Source organism: Cynoglossus semilaevis, chromosome 16 (assembly GCF_000523025.1).
Source record: "Cynoglossus semilaevis isolate Cse_v1.0 chromosome 16, Cse_v1.0, whole genome shotgun sequence".
NCBI classification, from domain to species: Eukaryota; Metazoa; Chordata; class Actinopteri; order Pleuronectiformes; family Cynoglossidae; genus Cynoglossus; species Cynoglossus semilaevis.
Genome location: NC_024322.1, coordinates 5,566,426 through 5,591,821, shown reverse-complemented (window position 1 = coordinate 5,591,821; position 25,396 = coordinate 5,566,426). Strand labels below are relative to the sequence as shown.

Here is a 25,396-nt window from a genome sequence, read left to right as displayed (position 1 = left end):
TTTTTTTTTTAAACATCTAAATTTCAATTTTTGGGGTGAAAGCTGGCCAAAAAATAGCAAAAATAATGAGTCTAAATGTACGTAGTTAAACCGAGCCAAAATTGTGCTAAAACAACTATGGTTAGACCAGAAACAACTACAACTTTTCTAGTAAAGGCAGCTAAAAACAGCTAAAAGTTGAAGTTAGCCAAAAAAAAAAAAAATAGCTAAGACTTGACAAAACAGTGGATTATTAAATAGCCCTTGCTAACCAAAAGGTAAGAATAAATCAGAAGGGCGATGTTAAAATATTGCAGTAGATTAACTGCGAGTTGTGGCTAAAACACAGCTCCAAAGTTAACAGTGGTTAGAGTCCATCAGTTACAGCCCTATTTTCTTTGCTTTTGCTCCACAGTTTTACAATGACTTTGGAGACATCATCAAGGAGACGATGTGCAGAACCAGACAGATGGATAAGATAGAAGGTTCTCGAACCCTTGTTCTCTGTTTACAGCAGGTAAACTGCACTGCATGAGTCATTCACTGTGATTGGCCAACAGACAGGTGATGATTTGATTGTTCTCGTCTTTGCTCTACAGCTGTTTGTGCAGCTTAAAAAAGAGCAGGAGGGCAGTGGTCCGGCCAGAGCAGGAGTCCAGACGTTCACCAGCATCAAGGAGCTGGCCCGGAGGTTTTCGCTGACCTTTGGGGACAAGTACCGTGAATGTCTTGTCATGATCCACAGGTCAGTGCTAATCCAATCAGCGAGAGACATTATATTCCCCACAATGTAGGACTCGTGTCAAACGTTTTAGCTGCAGTGCATACCTTTAAAACAGTTTTTTCCAACCCATTTTAGCCAAACAAAAATGTCACAAAAAGTATTTGTAATGAAATATAATGGTCTTCTAGTTTCAATTTGCTAATTCTCTCACCTGTTTAGTGGAACACCATCCCAATATAGTCACAGGAATTGAAGAAATATATGCACAAAGAAGAATAATTAACTATTCTGCCTGTCACTGTTGAGTTCCCAACCTGTGTCACTATCCCTCGAGCCAACCAGCCACTTGGTTGAGATCTGAGGGAACTGTCATGTCAAAGGTCAAATTACACCAATTAAGGCAAAAGTTACAATTGTCTTGCCTGGGATTCAAACCCAGTTCTCCTGCACCATAGTCTGAGGACTTAGCCCCTATAGCTATATTGCCATGGTGTGACGATGAAGCTACAGTGTTATTGGAAAGCAAAGATTTGAACCCTCATCTTCTGAACCAAATGCTTTATGCAGCATTTATATTGATTTGTTTCAGGACTGGAATAGAGTTTGTCTTCCAAGGTTTCAGCCCGAGTCCAGAAACAGCTACACCACCATATGTTTCCTACCTGACCATCCTCAGTGAGTTCTCCAGCAGACTGCTGCGACCAGACAAGAAGGCAGTGTAAGTGCAGGACACCAGTCTGTAAACGAATCCTCCTCCATCTTTCCCTCTTCCTCAGCTGCCAGTTCAACGTCTCTATGTTGTTGCAGCTTCTCGTACCTGCAGAAACAAACAGCAGACCATGTCACTGACTTCAGAGAGGAGAGCTGGAAGCCTCTACTCCAGTATCGAGCTTCTCTATTGGCTGCAGCCAAAGGGGAAGATGCTGCATCCAACGTCAGCTCTGACAGGAAACACAACCTGCCAGGTCGCTCTGCCGTCTCCAAACAAAAACAAGAAGGTAGAGACGTGATAGAACAGTTTGTCACATGCTGCGTCTGCTGTTAGTGTCACTTAATAACAGCTACATTGTGTGTTTGAATGTCATTAGGAAGCAAGTCTCCCTGTGGGTTCAGCCCTGCTGACTCCAGAGTCAATAAAAGCCACAGAGACCATCTGAGTCCAAGGTGAGGCTGCAGAAGGAAGAAGACTTGAAGATTTAGAAGTCAGATTAGAAAGTTAAAAAAAAAAAAAATTCAAATCCAAAAATGTCATTACAATTTCTTTTAAAGAGTCAGGAGTCTGAAAAAATAGAGATCAATTATTTAAAAGTTTTTTGGTTTTTTTTTGGAGGTCAGTATTTCAAAATTGTTTAGCCACAAATCTGTGAATGAGATCATAATTGTTATAATAACCCCTTGTACTTTTCTATAATAATTCTATAATAGTTACCTCCTCAGCCTCCAGGAGAGGACGGCTGAACCACTCCACCCTTCTGTAGGACGAGCAAACCTAGAGGGTGTCATCATCAGCAGCAGCGAGGATCAAGAGGATGAAACCGTGGAGGTAGAGCTCTGACCCTGGTGGGTCACTGGTGTCACAGACCAACTCTTTAAAGACCTAAGTGGACATTGGAAACTCTGGAAGAGACAGACTTGACATCCTTGTTTGCTGTCGTGTGATCAGACATTGACATGTCACAGAGATGGGTTTATTTAAATTGTTTTTTTAACATTATTTAATTCAAGAAGACACAAGCTTTCAGATCTGAAGACAAGCTCTCAGAATCTTCAAAAATCAAGGAAGAAACAACAAACAAACATCAAGGCTGTCTCTTTAATAACTTAAATAGGATAATCCAACAGTGAGTCACACATTTAGTACATTCTTTTCTTTATCATAAATATTGAAACTATTTTATTTGAATCCTGACCGTGTGTCCTGCTAAACTACAAAATCACCACAGGGTTCAGACCCTTTTTACAAGGTCAAATTCAAGCACCTTTCAAGCTCTTTGCGATTTATATTTCAAGCTTTTCCAGCACTTTACAGCTTTTATCTTTTATCTTGGCTGACCTTATAGTATTTCTGATATTTATGGTTAATTTATAACTTTTTCTTCCCCATTCGATAGCTATCTATTGGTCCATTTTAGGGCCAACGTGGAGCTGTTGGAGCAATACCTAGCTGAAATGAAGGTGTATATGCTAATGTTTAGCTTATTTGGGCTTAAAGTGTAGGACAATGTTGTTTACACCATGAGCTTCTTTGAGTTTGTAAAGAAATCTTTTAATTAGCCTTTTTTAGGTAATTTGTCAAATCAGCTATTTCAAAGAAAACCTCTATGAAATCATAGCTTTTTGCTTACTTTCATTAAACTTATGGCACTTTTTTTTTACAAAAAAAAAAAAAATCAGCCTTATTTGTAACTATTTTATCACCATCACAGAAGAATCTTCATTTCTACTTTTATAAACCAAACATACTGTGTCTTTGTCTGATGATTCCCCAAATTCTAACTGGTGTCTTCATGGGGTCACTGCACTACTGATTGATCAGCTTTACTTTAAATACGATTATCAACTTCACTTACTGTATTGTGTACTTTAACGGATGTACTGGATATTATACTAAAGATAAAGCTAACACTAAATTGCTACCATTTTGTTTTACACTCAGGTCTGGGATTTGTTTGTCATTTATTATTGTTCTTCTTCTTTACTACCTTTATTATTACTCCCTATAGGGAATGACTGGGTAATGGTTTTTAAAGCTTGCTCCATGTTATACCTGTAAACATGTGGTTTTTAATTATGTCACCATTTCCTGAAACATTCTGTGTGCAGGTTTGTGACACCAACAAAATGTCATTTTTTTAGACTTGAAATGTTTCCTAATGTATGTAAAAAAAATTAATCATTGAATAGCAGATAAATCCAATGACTGCTTTCTTTACTCTTCCATAAACCAAGGCTTTATTATTAATTTTAAGAAACAAAAAACCAACCTAAAATTGGTTCCATTTGTTCTGACAAAGTACTTTCAGAGTTTGTACTTCATAAAAAAACATCTAAAACACTTGCTCAAATCATTTACACCACAGCAAGCTGCAAATACATATTTACACAGATTAATTAATCCATCTCTAATAATTTATCATTTTATCTCACACACAAACACAGAAAATCCATATGGTGAAGAAATGAAGCCTGTACAACACTGTGTGTGTGTGTCTGAGAGAGAGAGTGTGTTTTATCTGTGTGTGTTTGTTGTTCAACATTTACAGGAACTTGGTTTTTAATTACAGCCGCAGAGAAAACATCAGTTGTTGTGATCACTGGAATGTAAAAATGAGCCAATGACTTGATGATGATTATTATGACCAGTTTGTTCTTTAGCTCTGATGTGTAGATGATGTGACGAAAAATACTACAGTGGTGTTCAGAAAAGAAAGGAAAAAAGAAAAAAAAGAAAACAAAACCCCCACGCTTGCTCCAAATGTAACGTGTACAAAGTCTGACATGCAGAACGACAAGGCCTTTCTGAGACTAGGGTGTTTTGAAAGGTGCACCTTTTCACACCCTGAATTTAACAGTGAGAGTATTTGAACATCCAGTACTTCATCATAAGGATCTGTCTTCAGCTTAAGGCCACGTCACACCTACTGTATGTCCTAAGCGACAGCGACCCCTTTGTCGCAGCTCCGACCTTGTCTTCTGCTTTATTGTTTGGTTGGAAAAGAGTGAGTTTGAACCTGCAAATCTCTATACCTGATGCGATTCAGTCCCTAAAACACCTTAGTTTGTTGGCGCTCCGTCCCTGGGTGCACGGATCAGCTGGGCAGGTGGGCGGGGGTATGAGAAAACTGCAGCAGGATGAGGATGCATCAATTGAAGTCGTCTTCGTACTCGTATTCATCCAGGTCCAGGTTGCAGTGTGGAGTCGGGATCTCAAAGAAGTGTCTCTTAGTCAGACCCAGCTCAGTGGAGAGGTGCTGGCCCAGTGGGCTCAGAGGGTTTTCATACCTGAACAGAGAAGATGAAAACAATCAGACTGTATTGATTATAGAGACGACTTTATCAACTATTTTAAATGAACTTGGTTTGTTCTAATCTTAACTGACCATCGACAGAACAAACTTTTTTATACTGATGAAAATACCAGGGAACAAATTCACAAACCTGACACTTCAAATGTAAAAGTTTATCTGAAGCAGATTTATCTTCACTTATTTTTTAAAAGAATACAGACTGTGGATTTGTCCCACATTTGTTGTTTTATGGACGGCTGTGTAGCAGCCAATAATAACAAACCATGTTAAAGGAACAGTTGGACATTTGGAAAGTGTTTTCTACCAGGAATGAAAACGACTGTTCGATCAATCTTCTAAATGGTCAGAAAGCCTCAAAGCTGATTCAACTATTACTACTTTGGTAGCCAATATATGTCTTACTGTAGTAGTACTGCAGTACAATAGTGCTCTAAGCTCTCTGATGGAGGTTTTTTGCAAAAATAAACAGCCAAATTAATAAATCTTAATCCTGGATCTTAATTTGATCTTTTAATTTTGGTAAAAACACAGAGAGGACCAAGGTTTAAAACAGAGGATCGTGGGTCCCAAAATTGGCCGTAAATTAACAGAAACAGGCCTCAAAGAGGCAAAGAGCTTTATATTAATAAACCTGGACTGCTGTTCATTTGGTAGTGGTATCAAACTAACCGACAGTGTGAGGCAGGACTGCATTAGTGATAATGAACAGGTTGTCTTCCAACCATATAAAAATAACTACTGCAGACCATGTCGCGGTGAGGAATCTTTTGGTGTCTCCTGAATGTTGAACTATTCCTTTAAACAGATGTGGTTTTTAACGAACCAGTGCATGAAAAGGACACAGGAAAACCACATAAAGGACCAAACAGATGGTGGAGAAGAGGAGGATGTTTTTGTGCTAAAGAAAAAAGAAAAAGTGAAAAAACAAAACAAAAAAAAACAAAACAAGAGAAGCTGTCTGGTTCAGAAACAAGCTCCCAGCTCTAGGGTCTGATATCACATCCACATGACAAGACCTCTATCTGCTGTCAACATTAGGCTCTGAGCAGTTGGTTGTTGGTTGATTGAAGCCAGGAGTTGGTTTAGGACAAGACTGGCCCAGAAGAAAGGGGGAGGAAGAGGAGGAGGAAGAGGAGGATTCATTGTCCCTGCTGGTTACCCTGTGAGTCTTACCTGCTCTGGTTAGCAGTGGTTCTTTAGGAGTCGCTGGTGTTCCTAAAAACCACCACACAACACACCTATCAAAGACCTCGTCTGTCACTGACCCACATAGACATTTAACCCTCATCTTACCTAATTGACACCTTTGGTCCACGGGGGTCAAAAATGACCCCACCCCTCACGCTTTTCTTTTTGTTATTAATTTAGCTGGTCCTGTGACTTATATGCCAAAGCAACTGTCCAGAAGAGGGCACTGTCAGCACCTGTGACAAGTGGACAAACTAACTGAAAAAGTACATGACTAAACCATAATGTCTTCCTTGTTGCCACCTGTTGCATAAATATATTTAGCCGATTGTGGAAATGGTTCCAGACTAAAATCTGAATTTTCCTTAAACTCAAGTGTTTCCACATACTGTATTTTGTGGAGTCAGCAACTGTCGATTACAAAGCTTGACGTGTTAAAAGGAGGAAACCACACTGGTTAATACAAATGTAGTTCAATATTACAGTAGAAGTACCAGGAAGAACTGGAGCCCAGTGTTATGTGACACAGAGTTCAGAGTACTCAGACTCACACGTCGTTGTACTGTTCGTTTGCAGCCTCCTCCGCCACCAAGGTGTCATACTCATCTGCAGCGTATTTGTCCCAGTCTGAAACTTCCTGTCCGTCTGTTTCCACCTCCTTCGAACACACGACAAATTACAGAAGCCACGTGACTCTCAGAACCATCTGACATCTGTGGACACTCCATCTGACTGCAACTAATTTTACCCTTACGACAGAGAACGGGTCCTTCTGCTCGTGGTCCAGATACTTCTCGATGTTGAAGAACGTGTCAAAGAAGATGTGGGACAACTTGCATCTCTTCAGGTCTCGCAGCGTGATTTTACCTGATGGGTAAAAAGGTACAAAAAAAAATCACTTCAAGGTTACTGTTTTAACATGCAACTTTTCCCATCAGAGGATACTATGACTACCCCCTTTCTGTAGCTTGGACTACTGTTGCAAAAAATTCCTATAATTTCTTGATTAAATACTAAGAGCTCACACTCCTCAACCCAAGTCCGGTTCTGCTTTGGTCTCTTGAAGAACTAAATGATAGTTTCAGTTTATCTCTCTTATGATATTGTCTACTGAAATAGAAGTATTTTCAGTAAAGTTTATTTTGTCTAAAAACACAACTTCATTGTTGAGTCTGAGCTGCTCAGTGAGGACGTTAATGGAGGTCAACTTGTAGGCTGTGCCACACAGCCCTACTGGGCAGCAAGTCAAGTCTGGGTCAGATTCTTGCTCTGAGTTCCAATACTGAACATTCTCACCCTCAGCAGTGACTGGTAGCTTCTAGATGGCAGAGTTGGTAGAGCTAAAAACTGAAGAAGAATTTGTTTACAATGTGGACGAGCAGCTGGCAGCACTCAGTCCAGATCAGTCGGTCAGTTTTCTATGTCTATGTATAACTGATCCCTGTGCTAATGGTCAGTGACCTGTGCGTTCGTCTCTGTGGAAAAAGAAGACCCTGAGACGAGGGCTCTGAGTGTGAACATCTGAGAGCGTGTATTAAAAGTCAAAGGAGGAGGAGGTTCCGACCTTCAACCTCGGGCTTGACAAGGTCGAGCATTTGGCAGAGGCAGTCCTCGAAGGGAAGGGGCTCGATAGCCATGGCATCCAGCTTCTGACACTGCTCCTCGTAGAAGTACTCCAACTCGTACATGCTGAGGACGCCGTCTCCGTTCAGGTCCATGCAGCGGAACCAGTACTCTATACTGGACACAGATGAAAGTGGAAACAAAGAACAGCAGGCGGGTGTCAAAAACTAAAGAGCACAATGAAAAGGAAGTCTCTGCAGACACATTGACTTGTAATTGTAGAAAAAGCACAGATGTTAGTCGTAATATTAATGATGCTCTATTCAAACGTCCCTGTTGAGTCGTGTCAGTCTAACGGTGAGTGAGTGACTGAGTGCTTGTTTCAAGACCTTGAAACTGACGATGCAAACCAAAAAAAAAAAAAAGGAAAAGCCAAAGTTAATTTAAACATTTACACCTGACTTTCCTGCTGCGCCAGGTTAAAATAACATCATTAAAAGAGGTTTGTAGACACGTGGCCAAGAGCTTCCACTCTACAGCTGGCGGTACATTAAGATCTCAGTCATGCGTGAATCTGCGTCATATTGTTTTATAGTGCCACCTGGCTGCAGCTTTCACACTTTCAGAATGCTGTGGCTCTGCTGGAGGAAAAAAGCTCACATTCCACGGCCTCCACTCCCTCCATTCAATAAACGACTTTCACACTCTGATGGCTCTGATGTAACACTGGACTCCAGGTTGTTCAAACCAAAACTGGATTTTTGTTGCAGTGCATTTTTAAATACCTGGTGTCAGTCTTCTTGTCTTCCTCCGAAATGAGAAACCAGACAAAGTCGCCATAACTCAGTCTGCCTTCCTTATACACTCGTCTGTCCCTGTTCAAAGACAAAAAAAACCCATCAAACTCACAGTTCCTTCAACAATACTGGCTACATTTAATGAGCCTTATCTGACACGTTGACTTGCCTCGTAACTGTTCCTGAGAATATTCTCTCGATCATCTTCTGTGAAATGGCTGAAATCATAAAAAAACGGGAGATATTATTTACAATCCAGACTTTTAGGGATAACATCGTCATTTTTCTCTCAGACGACGCTGCTCTCGCTTAATGTTAAACCTTTTCACAACACATGTAATCCATTCCCACCGACTGTAAATCCAGACTGGATAGAGCAGCTTTTTTTTATCTTGACAGTACCATAAATCCTGCAGTCATAATTTTGACCATATAGTGGTAGAAATTGTTCCAGACGTGGCGTCATTGGAGCAGAGTATACAATATGCTGCTCTCACATTGATCTTCTGTCTCATTTCCCCTGCCTCACTCAAAGAACATCAAGTATGAGGAACATGTGGCCTGGTGAAGAAGCTTCAGGAGGTTTTTCCAGGCCATTTACAAATATGTTTTTTATTCTTTGGTAAAGTGTGTCAGAGGGAATATAAAATTATTCTTCTGGTATTTGATTAGTGCTTTTCATTAGGTGCAAGGAAGTGTAACATTACATCCCCAATTCATATATTTAAAATCACAGACATACATATACAGCAAATACATATTTATACATAAACATATCTGTACAGTATATACATACATATATACATACATGTATATATATATATATATATATATATATATATATAGACATACATATATGTACAGACAAATATAAGTATATGTATGTGTATTTTAAAAAAATCTTTCAACTTCTACAATTGTGTTCTGAAAGACATTGGACATTGGTTTGACTTTTTGGTATGAATCCACCTATCATTCGAACCCTAATCTAAGTATCTAATCTAGGCGTCTCCTCAGGAGAAGTGGAGTATTTCCCCCCTGGTCTGAAACTCTCAGTCCATTAACATACAGGCATGTAATGACTTTATTCTAGTCTGAACCAAAGTCATTTACAAGCCTCTTCTTTGCCAGTTTTGTCTCGTAGTGTGTAATTTGTTTAAGTATATAATTATTATAAACTACTCATTTAAGTTCCTAACACTTATTCCTCATAATTGTGTTAATCTCTTCTGCTTTGATCATCATGTCTTTTTCTCCTGTTTAAAATATGTGCCTCTGGTCACAATGCTTTCAGAGAAGCCAGCCACGAGTCAACCTAAAACTGTGGTGAGTGAAAAGATAAACCCTTTACACTGCGTGGTAATGATAAGTGTCTGGTCAAGGGGCCGTAAATTATGACCTTTTTTAGTTTTTGTATTTTAAGTAAAATACTTTCTAATGCCTCCAGTATGAAAAGGTCTCAGCTCTGGATAAAGCTCCAGGTAACTGCACAGTTAATTACAACCATTCATTGCTCTTTTGAAATTTTTTAAACATTAATGTTTTAAGAACATAAAGTGAGTTGTCTCTGTGCACCTTGGTCATTGTGCCGTGCCATGTCAGACTGGTCTATGTAGAGGTCGTGGTCAGTGTCCAACTCCCAGAATTTGCAGTAGATGACGTAAAAATGTTCATAGGAGAAGAAATCCGTCAACTGGTTCACGTCTTCTTCCTGCTCCAGCAGCATCACATTCTGAAATGGGAGGAAACAGATTAACAAAAAAAAAAAAAGATTAACATTAAAAAAATATCTTATTAAAATGTGGAAAAGTAAATGTAGAAACATACCTGAAGAAAGTTACTTTTCCTGAGCTCATGACATGATATTTTTCCAGTCCATGATCTGTTTACATTGTAAAATATCCTCTGTATCACCTGCAAACAGTGGAAACATCAAAAACACAAATGAGTAAATACCCAGGTAGTGCAGCATTACTGTGACTCCACAGATAAATGTGGTCACGCACCGTGGTGATGTATCGTGAGTGAAAGTCTGGTGCATCCTTCAAAAAGGCCAGGCCTGGGTGCGAGTTCACCACATCCTAAAAACACAGAGTAAAGGCAGTTCTGATCGTGTTTTGAGCCATGCATTCCCAAAAAAACAAAAAAAAAACATATAATGAACATAAAAATTTAACAACTCTGTGACCTGGTGACCTGAACTTACATACTGTAGATGTGTCCATCTGAGGTCTGCTGCTACAATTACTGATGGGTAAAAGAGAGTACGTACACGTCTGTCTTTTCTTTCTCTTCTATACAAAACACATGGCTTTCAGATTGGAATATAAATGCAAACATCAGAAGTTGTTAGTGTCCATCCACATCTCCCTGTCATGCCATGTGATTTATAAATTGTGCTATTTCAAATACAGGCCCCAGGCCCCGGCGTGGGAAGCGATCAAATTTAAAATGTGTCTTTGAAGTCAAAAATCACAGGGTGAAACTTTTCCTTGGGATGAGCATAGGCCTGCCTGCTTCAACTGAACTGTGCTGGGAGACCAGTGTGAGTGAAAACCCATTAAGTGGTGACTGAGCTCAACCTTCTCTCCTTCCTGGTGCCATAAAGTCACAGAGGGGTGTTGCTGCATTTCAAATGAACTGCAGCCATAGCCTTTCCTTCCCATCAAATTCTCCCAGGTTTTTTTTTCATCCCAGCATTCTCTTATGCTGGAGGAAAGAATTGTTGACACAAATGCGAAGGCGGCAATGAAATTAAAAGGCCTTATTTCGGGGGCAGCCGTCGTGCCTCTTTGACTCTCATGGTGAGAAATTAAATCATAGAGAAACACATAAATCACAGGGCACAGGAAACAGGCGGAGACAGTCAAATCTACTCTACTGCAATCCGCCTTTCATTCATCAAAACAGTCAAAGGCGATTCTGCAGCACAGGAGCGTACAAATTAAACACCGAGTGCCACAATGCATCTCAGCTGGTATGCTAACGGGTGTTCGACGCGGCGACCAGGCCGCGCTTGCCAGCATGGAAATAAATCAGGTGTGGGGTGGGGCCGGTGCGGCGAAACCAACAGATTGTCAGGTGGAAAGGAAGGATGTAAACAGCCAACACAGCAAGTCCAAATGGTTGACAGTCTCAGGGAACATAGTTCTGGAACCAATGCATGTTTTCTATGATTATTTTGGTACTAATCTTTAAATACAATGTTGATCTTTCAAATTACATTTAGAAAGACAGTTGTTTGTTTTTAATGGAATTAAACAGGACAGAGCCAATCAAATAGAAATAGGTAGACTATGGTCTGTACCTGGACCAAGTGGTCACCTTGGTTGGAACCTGAACTTGTGACTAATTAAATATAGATAATTGTTAAAAGTTGTATTTTAAATGGTGACTCAAAACTGGTGGTCATATTAGGAAAATATTTACACGCAAAATATGGTTTTAATACAAACCTGTGAGCCATAGATTGTGAGATATAATTAGTTTTTTGTCATAACTTGGATTTTGATTAATATCTTATCTTTTGTTGGTTATTTTCTGCGTGATCCGATTCACGGACCACCGGAATCTTTCCACTCCCGATTTACCCTGGTACAGTAAGGTCCCTAAATTAGTTCTCTGCCACATGAAAAACACTGCGTCAGCAAGCCTGTCCCAAAATTGAGTGCACTTCACACTGACCCAAGCCAATGTAATTTTGCCAAGCTCAGCCCTGATCTCTGGGCGAATTTGCAGTAGATGACGTAAAAATGTTCATAGGAGAAGAAATCCGTCAACTGGTTCACGTCTTCTTCCTGCTCCAGCAGCATCACATTCTGAAATGGGAGGAAACAGATTAACAAAAAAAAAAAAAGATTAACATTAAAAAAATATCTTATTAAAAAGTGGAAAAGTAAATGTAGAAACATACCTGAAGAAAGTTACTTTTCCTGAGCTCATGACATGATATTTTTCCAGTCCATGATCTGTTTACATTGTAAAATATCCTCTGTATCACCTGCAAACAGTGGAAACATCAAAAACACAAATGAGTAAATACCCAGGTAGTGCAGCATTACTGTGACTCCACAGATAAATGTGGTCACGCACCGTGGTGATGTATCGTGAGTGAAAGTCTGGTGCATCCTTCAAAAAGGCCAGGCCTGGGTGCGAGTTCACCACATCCTAAAAACACAGAGTAAAGGCAGTTCTGATCGTGTTTTGAGCCATGCATTCCCAAAAAAACAAACAAAAAACATATAATGAACATAAAAATTTAACAACTCTGTGACCTGGTGACCTGAACTTACATACTGTAGATGTGTCCATCTGAGGTCTGCTGCTACAATTACTGATGGGTAAAAGAGAGTACGTACACGTCTGTCTTTTCTTTCTCTTCTATACAAAACACATGGCTTTCAGATTGGAATATAAATGCAAACATCAGAAGTTGTTAGTGTCCATCCACATCTCCCTGTCATGCCATGTGATTTATAAATTGTGCTATTTCAAATACAGGCCCCAGGCCCCGGCGTGGGAAGCGATCAAATTTAAAATGTGTCTTTGAAGTCAAAAATCACAGGGTGAAACTTTTCCTTGGGATGAGCATAGGCCTGCCTGCTTCAACTGAACTGTGCTGGGAGACCAGTGTGAGTGAAAACCCATTAAGTGGTGACTGAGCTCAACCTTCTCTCCTTCCTGGTGCCATAAAGTCACAGAGGGGTGTTGCTGCATTTCAAATGAACTGCAGCCATAGCCTTTCCTTCCCATCAAATTCTCCCAGGTTTTTTTTTCATCCCAGCATTCTCTTATGCTGGAGGAAAGAATTGTTGACACAAATGCGAAGGCGGCAATGAAATTAAAAGGCCTTATTTCGGGGGCAGCCGTCGTGCCTCTTTGACTCTCATGGTGAGAAATTAAATCATAGAGAAACACATAAATCACAGGGCACAGGAAACAGGCGGAGACAGTCAAATCTACTCTACTGCAATCCGCCTTTCATTCATCAAAACAGTCAAAGGCGATTCTGCAGCACAGGAGCGTACAAATTAAACACCGAGTGCCACAATGCATCTCAGCTGGTATGCTAACGGGTGTTCGACGCGGCGACCAGGCCGCGCTTGCCAGCATGGAAATAAATCAGGTGTGGGGTGGGGCCGGTGCGGCGAAACCAACAGATTGTCAGGTGGAAAGGAAGGATGTAAACAGCCAACACAGCAAGTCCAAATGGTTGACAGTCTCAGGGAACATAGTTCTGGAACCAATGCATGTTTTCTATGATTATTTTGGTACTAATCTTTAAATACAATGTTGATCTTTCAAATTACATTTAGAAAGACAGTTGTTTGTTTTTAATGGAATTAAACAGGACAGAGCCAATCAAATAGAAATAGGTAGACTATGGTCTGTACCTGGACCAAGTGGTCACCTTGGTTGGAACCTGAACTTGTGACTAATTAAATATAGATAATTGTTAAAAGTTGTATTTTAAATGGTGACTCAAAACTGGTGGTCATATTAGGAAAATATTTACACGCAAAATATGGTTTTAATACAAACCTGTGAGCCATAGATTGTGAGATATAATTAGTTTTTTGTCATAACTTGGATTTTGATTAATATCTTATCTTTTGTTGGTTATTTTCTGCGTGATCCGATTCACGGACCACCGGAATCTTTCCACTCCCGATTTACCCTGGTACAGTAAGGTCCCTAAATTAGTTCTCTGCCACATGAAAAACACTGCGTCAGCAAGCCTGTCCCAAAATTGAGTGCACTTCACACTGACCCAAGCCAATGTAATTTTGCCAAGCTCAGCCCTGATCTCTGGGTGAGCTGCAGCCAGCCCAGTACCTGCAGGAATGGAATAAAGTCGTCTTGTTCCAGGTAATTACAGCCAGGCTTGGCCAAGAGGTGCACAAATTTAGAAGCGTCATCGTGACAGGTCTGCAGAATTCTGGAGGAGAAAAGAGAGAACAGATGGTAGCACGGTTACTGCCCTTCTCTTTCATGTCTGCATTCTTTCATTTTTATGATTTCTTGATCTGATGGTAGAATATAAAGTGTTTTTACACAGTAATTGTGTAAGGGAGGAACGATTCATTTTGAAATTAGGATTTTAAATGGTGTCCTGAGCAGTACAGCAGTGAGTTAAACATAATAATATTGGCATGTTAATAAAAACAATCGATGCAGTATCATGAAATAAAATATATTTCAGTGAAAGGTCATTTTGGGCTTCAACCAGGCATGTGCTGCTCACATTACAGAAGTTCCTATTGCTTTCATATATTGTGCAGAAATACACTGAATAGATGCTTTATATGTAGTGCGTGAACATTCTGTCTTTTTGTGATCAATGTTATTGTCAGGAATCAAAAAGGTATAATTGCAGATAGCAGCAAACAGAGTCTGTCCGTGAGTGGCCATCATTGTGCAGGAGGAGGAGACTTTTTAGGCCACTGGGTTGTGAGTGAGGGAGTGAGTGTAGCAGTGTTGTAGTGAGAATGAGAGAAGTCATTGTCTTACTTTCTCCATATAGCAACAAACTTGTGGACAGAGACGAAGCCCGTCCTGTCGCCTCCAGCTGAGTTGAACAATGGCACTTTCCAAAAGAGGGGACATTCACAGGCCTGGGGAGACAATGAGGGAGAAGGTGGATATAGTGTAGCTGTTAAGGAGTGGGCACAGGACATGTGGAGGTAATGCAGAGTAATAGTTGAGGGATATTAATAAGCTCTCAACATGACATGTGATGTTGAAAAGAATGACACACTGACAATTGACTCCTTTAGGAGTCAACAGCAGAGTTGCATCATTTGAAGACTACCCCGAGGAAATCTAAATGTCATTCCTCTCACTCAGCTTCCCCTCTGGCCATGGCTTGCGTTCTTCTCAGTGGTTTAAGTTAATATTTTCAATTGAAATGTTTGCTGACTTTAAAAAAAAAAAAAAAGTCAGCAAACATTTATAAAATCGGAAGCTTAAATGGCACTAATGAAAATAATCTGGTGGGTGGCAGCTGACCCTCCACGCTACAAATCACACTCTCACCTTGGCGACCTGCCCCATGTCCTCAATGGTGGCCCTTTCATTTGGGAATTGGGAAAATATTTTCTCAATTTTGGAAATGAGGCCGTCGATGTTGAGGTTGGCTTGGGGCCGGCCCTGCGGGAAGTAAAACTTTGGAATGCTTTCACTGAGCGCTGAGGTGATGGGCTCCTCCGTCCTCACCTGGGCCTGAGGCAAACACACAGACAAGAACTGTTAGGCCCTGATGTTAGCAAACATTTCTCAGTTCAAGCAGGTTTTTTACTGCTTAAGTGCCTTGAGTGTCTTCACTGCTGCCTCTTATGGAACTGCAACACACAAAGGCTTTTCCACATTTATTTGTAACAGATATCTCTGTGATATAGTGTGTCCTCTATGGAATGTCACTCAGTAATGGATTTCAGTAAAGATGCAGTGATTGATTGTAATGTGCAAATGTTTTTCCTGACAAAGAGAATAGAAAAACAAATATTGATCTGGCATTGTTGTCGCAACCTCTGTTTTGCCTTAAGCAAAACATATCGAGACCAACCCACAAAAAAACAAACGTAAAGCAAATAGAAACTATGACCAACAACATAAAAATGTCTTAATCCACATTAAGGCATGGGGCAGACCCCCGTCCCAGTAGGCACAGAGCTGTAGCATTTCTTTTTTTGTAACACAGTGAAACCTAGTCTGATTTTTTTTTTTTGTTCAACGATAGCAATAATAGCAAAGGTGAAGGAACTAAAGTTTTTTTAAATGTGCAGTAATAATACTTATAATGGCAATTTGCACCATCACTCTCATGATTTACATGATTACGTGATTTACATAAATTTAAGAAAGTATTTGAGGAGTTCTTTACCTTTTTCTACACATCTATACATACTAATGAAAGGTGAAAACACATCATGCAGTATTTTACCTTAGTGTATCTTGTTTATATGCAATAGTGACTTTGCTATAAAGAGAGTGTGTTGCTCTCCCTTCAGGAATCTTCTGCAGCAGAGACCTTACAGAAACTGGTACATCATGAATTGATTGACAGTTCATCACAGAACCACACACAGAGGCAACAATTAACCATTAGCTCATCTGAACATTTTAAAACTATGTAACAACTAACAATTATTGCGAAAATATGCAAAGTCCACAAAGAAAAAGTGGTGACGCAACCAGGAAACTGATGAGCTCCTTGCTAATTTTAAGCTTCTTAATTTTTCCATTTTTACTCTGCATATCATACTGACTCCCTTTAACCCAAATTAACAGGTGCCTGTGTCGCACCTGTTAATAATACAAAAGGCATCCAGTGTGTAAGACACATAATCCAGAACCTTAAAATTATTTCCATGGGCAGTAAGTGCAGGCTTTCAATCAGGTGCTTCATTGACTGTAGACCAAAAGTGTCTTCATGAGAAATCTGATTGTTATGATTTACCCACCAGTTGAACTCAGCTGACATATTCAATGACATGACCATCATAACTGACAACAACAGCACTGTGCACTACAGGAGATGAATCAGTGTAAACTATTTTTACAGCAAAGAAAATATTCCAGGAGGTCTGAGTATCCTTATGTGTTATGTTGCACATAATAGCACTTGTGTGTCTACCTCTGCAAAGACGTCTCCTATTCAGAGACTGTTTACCTGACTGGACCGTTCCCTGCTGGCTTTGAGTGTTCTGTTCTGGTAAAAGATATAAATACCATCATGTTTGTTTTAGCCTAACACATTCCACTGATTGTTTACACCTTTGCTCTGCAACCAAAAAAGCTCAATACAACTAAGTTGGACATATCTGCACCAGCCTGACAGAACACTGGTGTGAGCTGCAATGTTCAAGTGTATTTAGTCAGTGGTAATCTGCTCATTTTAGACATGCTAAATAACAAATGCTGCTGATCCTCTGCTCTTCTCTGGCCCTTGTGTTGGTGTCAGGCTTGTCTATAAAAGGACATAAACATCTCCTGTTGCCCTGGCCCACACTGTCCCTCCTCTCTCACTCTGCCCTCCTAACTTTCCTGCTAACCATTAGCACTGCCGGTAAGCCACATGACATTTTGCACACTGTCAAGGATGAAGGCTGAGAAGGGAAAGTAAAGCATCTGAGAATACATAACCGGCATTCCACACATGAGGGGACATCTCACCAATGACAACTCAGCTTAGCCTAAGAACTCTTTTGAAAGCAATCAAGAAAAAAAAGAAAAAGCTTTGAAATATACCACTAAAGGTGGGTTTAAATACACCTGGAGAGGGATGAAACCAATAATGTTTCCTCACTCATCTAATAAGCTACTAACTCCTATTACTTAGAGCAACTGACGATACAATTAGTCATTGTAAAGAGCCCATTATATTCATTTGTGCATCAATGCATTCTAAATACCAAGACATTAAGCTCACAAATGCCACTGTCAATTCAAAGACCGTCTCACAGGCCCGAGCAGCCTATTTGTTCAATGGAACACTGACAAAACACCTGCCTGTCCTTGCTGGAAGGCTTTCAGCCTCTTCTTGAACCGAGATGGCAGAACAAAGTCGCAGCCACGTGCCAGCAGAGCCAACTCCTTCCTCAGGTCGGGGTCCTGACGCAAAGACAGCTCCTTCATCCTCATCCTCGCGCCAGGCAGGATGGGGAATGCACACAACACACAAAACCACTCAACGTGGTGGTATCCTCTTGCCTGAGGAGAAAGCCCTTAATTACAGCCAACAAAGGAGGCAGACGGCAATGGCAATAGTGGAAGTCCTCTGTCTGTGCCCCTGTGTTTGTCCTCTGTCAGAGAGGGAAGCCTCTTAATGCAGGGCAGCAGCTGCAACGATGGCTCTGTTTCTCATTCCTGAGCTGGTCGCACAATCTCAGCTCTGACTGCTGCTCTGTCCGGTCTCGACACAACACACAAATACACACACACAAATGCACAAACTTCACAGGGTCAGAAAGCCCTTGCCCTAAAGTTGCTGAGAAGATAAGAAGTGACAATGTCTGTGTGTGAGTGTGGGAGTCACTTAGTGTACTGTATGTGTGGTGTGGGAGGGGTGTGTGTAGTGGATCTGATCTTTCCAGTTTGCATTCCAACGTGCTCATGGAAGGTTATGTAAAGACACAGACCTGTTGTTGCAACTGCAGTAGCTCCAGGGGCAAGTGAAGGATGCACCTCAATGTGCGCCACAATGTTACAGGCTTGTGTTCTATGGTTTCAATACTGCAAAAGTCCTACACTGCCAGTTGTTATTCCATGAACTTTGAATTCAAAAAATAATAATAAAATAAAAACTCATCCCCTTTAGGAGGTTATATTTGATAATTTGGAAATATTCTGTTAATATTAAATTTTTGTTAATATGTAACATTTAGCTCGTAAAATCATCTCTTAGATGCTCAAAAAAAGGGCAACTTTTTTTAAAAAAGGAAAACAATTGGTTTAAAATGCTGCAAACCAAATATTGTAATTTTTTTGAAAATTATTATTGGAGTTGCACATAAAAATGCAAATAATTGCTAAAATCATTCAATTGATTTCAAATTAAAAATGACTTCTCATATTCTTTGAGGTTTGTAGGAACTTTTTGAATATCCACTTTTAGCTTAATCTACTTAGATATGTTATATTTTATATTGCTAAGGATAAATCAAATTGATAAACGGTAGATAATAGTAATAAACAAGAGCAAATCACCACATCCTACACAGACAATAACTGTTTTTATAAATTCCCTTCTGCCATTCTGCCTTCTATCTTATGGTGGTCTTTGTTTTGCCTTCCCTTCGCAGGCCTGGGCTGCCAGCCATTCCACATCTTATTATAGGTAGGACGGGGTGGGGGGAGCATGTCAAATTCAAAGAATGATGACTGAAACAGTCTGCGACTATTAAAAGCATCACCAAGCACCGTTTGGGCAAGCTAGGGAAACTAGCTCTGGAGAAGTAAGAGTATCTTTAGCCGTCAAACAAACATCTGCTTCCGGTAGCTGCTGTCCTGCAAGTGATGGCAATTACATCAATTCAGCACGAACACGCTGATCTTACAGGCTTCACAACTGCGACGTGAGTGTACAGGGAAAGTCCAACATCTGCATACTGTTAGCACTAATGAAGTGAAAGATAAAATAAACAGAAATGGCTAAAATAATGTTTGTATATATGGTTAGCTAAATAAACCCATATTTATTCATGTCTTTCTACACACCAGGTGAATGCACACCCACAATATTTATAGATGACAGGATCACAATGTCCACAATTTTCCACTGGTCCATGCCGAAACCCAGTTCCTGTTATCCTACACACAGGACGCTGTACATACTAGATAGGTTTTTTTGTGCTAACACTAAAACCAAATAGATTACATCAGCTGTCAACACACATGAAACAAAGTTGCCTGTGTTTGTTGCTTGTGTTCACTGACCATTATCATAGTAGCTAGGTGACAAATGTGACAAATTTGATAATGCAATGTTATTTAAACACCGCACGAAAAGCAGTTATGTCTAATTAAATAGTGGAACTGTTTAGAAACCAAGTTTTAGGTGACAAAAATTGTGTTGCTGAGATTTTTACTGGGTGCAAGGCAACATTAAGATATTTTGTGCATTTATTAAAGGCAGAGAGTGAATATGATGGACAAACTGTTGGAGACAGATCTGTCACACTGTATTGGATATGGTGAGATAGGAGACAATGATTCTAAGGATTCCACTCTTAGAAACAAAACAAACAGCATGTTGTCTAGTTGGTAAAACATTGAATCAAATTTGGTAAAAAAAATGTGTTTTGCTCATTTTATGTTGAGTACATAATGAATGTGATTATCTAGCACACTGCTGGGAGTTAGTGATTACAGAGATGATCAGATGTTCGAGCTTCCTCTAGTCAGATGACTACTGCAGGTTGTGATTTAGTTCATGTGAATTTAGCAGTGTTGATTTAAAACCAAGGCAATAAGCAGAGCAGACCACAATATGGTCGTGAAAAACGGATCAATATCTTTTAGTACAAGTTTACACAGTATATATGGTGTTGCGTAAATAGTGTAGGTCCATTAGTAGAAAGGCCTGATTCACTGACAAGGTGAAACAGTTATGACCCTATGTAGGAAGAGCTCCTATTGACTTACAGCACAAAAACAGGCACTCAGAAATCCAGAGTGTTCATGCTCAATCTATCTAGCAGGATTTTTGGGATATGTGTCAATGTTAGCCAAAAATAGGCCTGAATGACAACATGGTGGGCACATGGAGACCAACCAATCATGATGTGCACACATCAGCTTTCTTACATAATAGCAAAGTTGCAAAAGTGAACCCTATGAGAGGTATTTGCTGAAATCCTGCAGTGTATGGCTTACTGTACATGTGAGTGGAGCAAAAGGTTAGAACTCCATGACAGGAGCCATATAGATAAGAAGGTACACAGATTAGAGCACCCCTCTATTACCAAAGGAGAATGTGGTATGTGTACATCTGCTGGATTGCACAAAGTTATATATCCTGCTCTGCAGGTTTGCTTAACTTATTTGTCGTTTAAATTTTACCATAAGTGCAGCAAATAGAACAGATGACAAGAGGAAGGTCCAGGCATAAAGAATCTGACCACACAGAACCTGCTTTTATATTAAGTGTAGTTGTTTCTGTCATGTATTACTTTTCTATGACAATATGGTGCATCATGTAGTGGCGAATCAAACAATGGAGATTGCAGCCTACTGAGCAACTCACATATTTATATAACAAGGATTGATCAAAAATACTTGTGAAACTTCAAAAATGTGTATTTCCAACTTTGAAGTGAAATTAAATGTTTGGTGAATCTGACGCTGTCTAAACTAACCTAAAAATGTTATGTCCTTTTTATTGTATTATTTTATTTTTGTTTTCTTTCTCAGCAGAAAGACAAAATATATCAAATGACATAGCCAATGTGCTTGCCAAGACTCCAAAAGGAAAGCACTTGTTGGAAACAGTTTTGCACACTCTTTGACAGGTCAGACAACTGAGGATGTGACCCTGGGTCATTGCTTCAAATAGCGTCTGTGTTACTGAGCCCAAATAAGCATGTTATAAAAAGGTGTCTCAAGAAATAACTGGAGGGAAAACCAAGATATAAAAAAACCCTTCAAATTAAACATCATAGTGTGCATTTCGCTGATAAAATAATAAAAATAACAAACAAACAGCAATGCAGAAATGAAAGCTAAAAGTCTATGTAGATAGTGTAGAGAAAGGTGTAAGTAAATGACCCACAACCACATATTCTGATAATGAAAAGTATGTTATAGTAGTGGTTTTAGAGTAAGTTACGCATAGTGTTAATGTGCTGCCACATCTGATCTCACTGGCAGAGTTCTGGGGGTCTGATGCCAACTCCAGGGAACTAAGGCTATCTATATCAGTGTCTGATGTCAAAGTGGGACCAGCTGTTCCAGACTGCATCAGTGTGAGATAAATTGAATTTTTGAGTAATCCTACGAAGAATGCATACGTACACGGGAATTCAATTTGTCGTCTTAAAATAGAAGTATTACTTTATACAACCTCTTGGTCTGTTTAATATTGAGTGACCAAATGACCTGACACATCACAGCGCAGGAAACAAACTGTACCCCAGTTGCTTTATTAACAGGAGACATAAGGGCAAAAAGGTGACTAGGGAAAAAACAGACACGAGGATATCCCTCAACATTTTAAACATTCTAAATGATAAAATTAAAAATCACAGCCTGGACGGATGGTTGTCATTCTTCATAAATTTTGTAGGCAAATTTGAGCAAAAATGAAAAGTGCAAATAAGACTCTGTGGGCAGTGTGTTTTCCTTTCTTTAACCTTTAACCTGTGCTCTGACTATATTTGCAAATAAAGCATGATAGTTGTATAATGAAATTAAAAGCTTACATAAGATAATTAATGTCCATATACTTATTTTTTCTTTATTTTTTATTTTTTTTGTATGTTATGTTATTGCATTAGACATACTCAGAAAAAAAACCCTAAATACCAGAAAATAACTGATTTTTTTAAAAGTCTAACACTGGGTCCATTTATAAAAAAATGTGTTTCAGATAAACAAGAAAGTGACAGGAAACAGTTGCCTTTCCAATGCTTTTCTTTAGCATGTCAACAACATGGAGAAGGAGGGGTCTCTAAGAGCACATTCCCCCCAGCTGTCTGCCTGCCTCAATGTCATCACACTCACTAATATCCAGTCTATAGCTATTCCAGGCTGTCATGTTGCAATTCTCTCCCTGACAGGAGGGAATCTTTAAACGGCTATTAAAAAAACCCTTGTGAAGCTCGACTTCTTCATTAATCAAATAGCCCAGAGCAAAATTCATACAGATCTACAAACTCAAAACAGTATAAAAATAGGATGTGAGACACCGGCTGATAGAAGTAACCAGAGTGACAGTGATGGACACTCCTAATTCTCATACCACACTAATTCGTGGGTGAGGCCAGAACATTTGGAAAGTATTTGATGAATAATTGTACATATCCTTACAGACATGGAGGCTCCACAGTGACAGTGCAGAGTGGACAATCTCTGCATGTCTTTGATGCCGCATGCTTCTCAGCAGCCTCTTGTGGTCAGGCTAGAAAAACAGATCCCAGAGGAGACAGTGTGACCTGGTCTGGGAGGGTTGAAACTGAACAGCCTACAATGACTTAGTCATTGACTATCTTGTTAAGGGGAACCTACAGCCAGATGACACTAAGAAAATGTTTTGTTACCAACATTGGGAATCAGCACATGGTATCACAACTTTATGGTCTGAAATCAAAGCTAAACAAGGTGATGTGGCTTCATTATCTGCCTGTCACTGTATAAATAATCTTGGGATCCCAGCATGGATTTTATTCAACTAATGCAAACAGCCAATAATTCTCTGATCTTCATGGCTGATACCGATGATAACTAATAACTGGGGTGACATGTCATGATTTGAAGTCCTAATGTACTAAGACCCCTAAACCAGGGAAGACATGTTGTGTTGGGTCCATATAGCAGTATTTAGCTCATTTGCTAAAGTGCATGGTTGGCTAAGCAATTTATATATCAATTTATTGGCATGGATTAAAATATCGGCCAAATTGGTACCAAAACATTATCAACTGATAATATTGTGCACTCATGAGAAAATATTATTTTCATAACTTGCTGCAATATCAAAATATAAATAGCACCAGGGAAGAAGATAGTAAGTACGTTGGATTATGGGACATGGAAGAACAGAACATGCTGTGAGGCAACAAATCTTAACATTGACATTGACACTATGTAACCAACTCGTAGTGCTAATTGTTGATAGTTATTTGTAAACAAAAGCACAATCAGCATCAATGTAAGCTCTTCAAATAAGTATGTGGGTGTATGAGGGAATGACAGAAAAGACAATTCTCAATAGCTTCAACTGCCCCCCCCAAAAAAAAAACCTTTTGCAAGTGTGACAACTATCATTTCCTGTGGTCTAAATTAAGTAAACAAGCAGATCACAACAGTGCTTTTTGTGAAATTAAATACTGCGCAAGACCTTTAGCGTATGATATCATTCCAGTTTGGCAGAAGGAGGCTGCAACTGCAGGCCACACCTTAGTTTTGATATTAGTTTCAGTAACCTTAGATAAAAGCCCTGCGGCATTCTACCGAGCAGTAAATCTAAATTTTGTTCAAACCTGAACCATTATAGAACATTTAGAACAACTGGTTGAGTGATCTCATTTTGTATGAGAGTAGTTTAAACATTGATGATTTTGTATAGTAGTCGATGTTTAGATAGATAAATTACCTTTTTTGTGCTAACAGATTTCCTGAGTACTCTGCCATGGAGTCCTGTCGCTCTGGTATGGCTGCTACTCCCAGATGGAATGGTAGTGGACGATGGAGAGCTTGTGGGAGAGCTGTGGGCAGCAGGTTTTTTCTCTGCCAAGTTTCTTTGTGATACCACATTATTGTTGTCCTTAAAACTCAGTGACCGGTTGACCACTGTGTCTCCATCACCTATTTCGATGTACTGTCCACTTTTGATGAGGTCAAGATAGTCTTTGAGTAATGACTGTGTTGCAGGATCACTTAACCAGTTGAGGAACAGCTCATCCACTTTCATTTGAAGAACTGGCTGGAGGACTTGAGGTGACGGCATTGTTGACAGTATCAACTATGCAGAAGGTGCACAATGTCTCCTCTGTAAAAGAAAGAACACTATTAGTGACATGTGCCCCTGGCTATCTGTAATTCCAGGACAAGAATCATCACACAATATATTTTTCCACATGATGGACATTAAATCATGTTCCTGTGTTTAAGAAGATACTGACAAGTACATTTTTTATTTGTACTGTACCACATTCCTGTAGATTATGATTATATGGACAAATCTCCCACTAAAAGGAGCAGTCTATTGTCAAATGTATATCTTGTGCTTGCAGTAGGTTCCTTTGACTTATGTGATTAATTACATGTGTTTTATCATGATGATTGCCACAAATTCAAGACAGGAACCCCACAAAACACCCAGAATTGAGGATGAACGACAAATAAAGCAAGTTTAATATATGTCACTTATTTCAAGTCACAACTAACAAACGGTGACGTTATTGGATTTTAGCGCGAAGCGTCAATGCCTATGCCCACTGGCAAAGTAAACACAAACTAACCAACGATCGGTTTTATGTTGTGTATTTTGTTCAACATGTAGTAATTATCAGTTTAAAACCGGAAATTTGGATGCCGTCAACACACGAAACAACTTAACCTGCCAGAGGCAAACGTGTTTATGAAAGAGAAATGTAATTAGCAGGGGGAAGCTGCAGCAACAGTAAGTTAGCTTTAGCAGGCTAAGGGTAGCAAACCAACCAAATAAAGTACCAACCTCGTTGTTATGGACAGTTACTCCGCACGCGTTGCCGGGAATCTACATAACTCCTTCTTGTTCAGCTACTGTGTGCTGCATGACTGTGTTTACCTCGTTAATATGTGCGTCGGTAAGGCTGCAGTATATGCACTGTTCGTTTCATTTCGCTGGGCAACTTTTCAGGATCACGTTCCCGTGGTAACCACGCGGAAGGTGACGCGAGATTTCATGCAGCAGGGTG

At 39.7% G+C, this 25,396-nt stretch overlaps 2 protein-coding genes across 13 annotated transcripts in view; one reads left to right on the top strand and one right to left on the bottom strand.

Moving 5' to 3' along the window:
- The window catches only part of LOC103391810 (cohesin subunit SA-2), a 13,383-nt gene extending 9,223 nt beyond the window's left edge, over positions 1–4,160 (top strand). For 2 of the 3 annotated variants that reach the window (XM_025063649.1, XM_017040026.2), the window contains exons 27-32: positions 395–496; positions 579–724; positions 1,293–1,421; positions 1,511–1,701; positions 1,792–1,867; positions 2,129–4,160. In XM_025063649.1, the coding sequence (XP_024919417.1) occupies positions 395–496; positions 579–724; positions 1,293–1,421; positions 1,511–1,701; positions 1,792–1,867; positions 2,129–2,258 (774 nt within the window). In that variant the 3' untranslated portion in view covers positions 2,259–4,160. The remainder of the gene's footprint in view (positions 1–394; positions 497–578; positions 725–1,292; positions 1,422–1,510; positions 1,702–1,791; positions 1,868–2,128) is intronic. The other variant, XM_025063648.1, reaches the window with a different exon arrangement.
- Positions 3,632–25,396, bottom strand: ppp2r3b (protein phosphatase 2, regulatory subunit B'', beta). Of its 10 annotated transcripts, none has more exons than XR_522824.3 (17): positions 25,174–25,383; positions 24,091–24,486; positions 15,315–15,500; positions 14,790–14,893; positions 14,115–14,217; positions 12,372–12,446; positions 12,193–12,279; positions 12,012–12,097; positions 9,855–9,925; positions 8,449–8,497; positions 8,268–8,357; positions 7,484–7,659; positions 6,668–6,786; positions 6,471–6,577; positions 6,025–6,155; positions 5,905–5,946; positions 4,607–4,705 (listed from the first exon to the last, which is right to left on the bottom strand). XR_522824.3 is itself a non-coding variant. In XM_017040027.2 (16 exons), the coding sequence occupies exons 2-15, from the start codon at positions 24,442–24,444 to the stop codon at positions 5,928–5,930; spliced, it is 1,626 nt and encodes a 541-aa protein (XP_016895516.1). In that variant the 5' UTR covers positions 24,445–24,486; positions 25,174–25,383; the 3' UTR covers positions 4,570–4,705; positions 5,905–5,927. The 10 variants fall into 10 exon arrangements, 8 of the variants coding, with proteins under 8 accessions (XP_008326441.1, XP_008326440.1, XP_008326442.1 ...); XR_003052147.1 differs by having other exon boundaries at positions 6,674–6,786; XM_017040027.2 differs by lacking the exon at positions 6,025–6,155 and having other exon boundaries at positions 4,570–4,705.

Excerpts from the sequence above, each read along its gene's own strand:
- ppp2r3b (XM_008328219.3), bottom strand. The coding sequence starts at position 24,444 with ATGCCGTCACCTCAAGTCCTCCAGCCAGTTCTTCAAATGAAAGTGGAT. Across the intron at positions 12,280-12,371 it reads ACTCACGATACATCACCACG|GTGATACAGAGGATATTTTA; the intron begins GTGCGTGACCAC and ends CACTGTTTGCAG. Across the intron at positions 7,660-8,267 it reads GACAAGAAGACTGACACCAG|TATAGAGTACTGGTTCCGCT; the intron begins GTATTTAAAAAT and ends ATCTGTGTCCAG.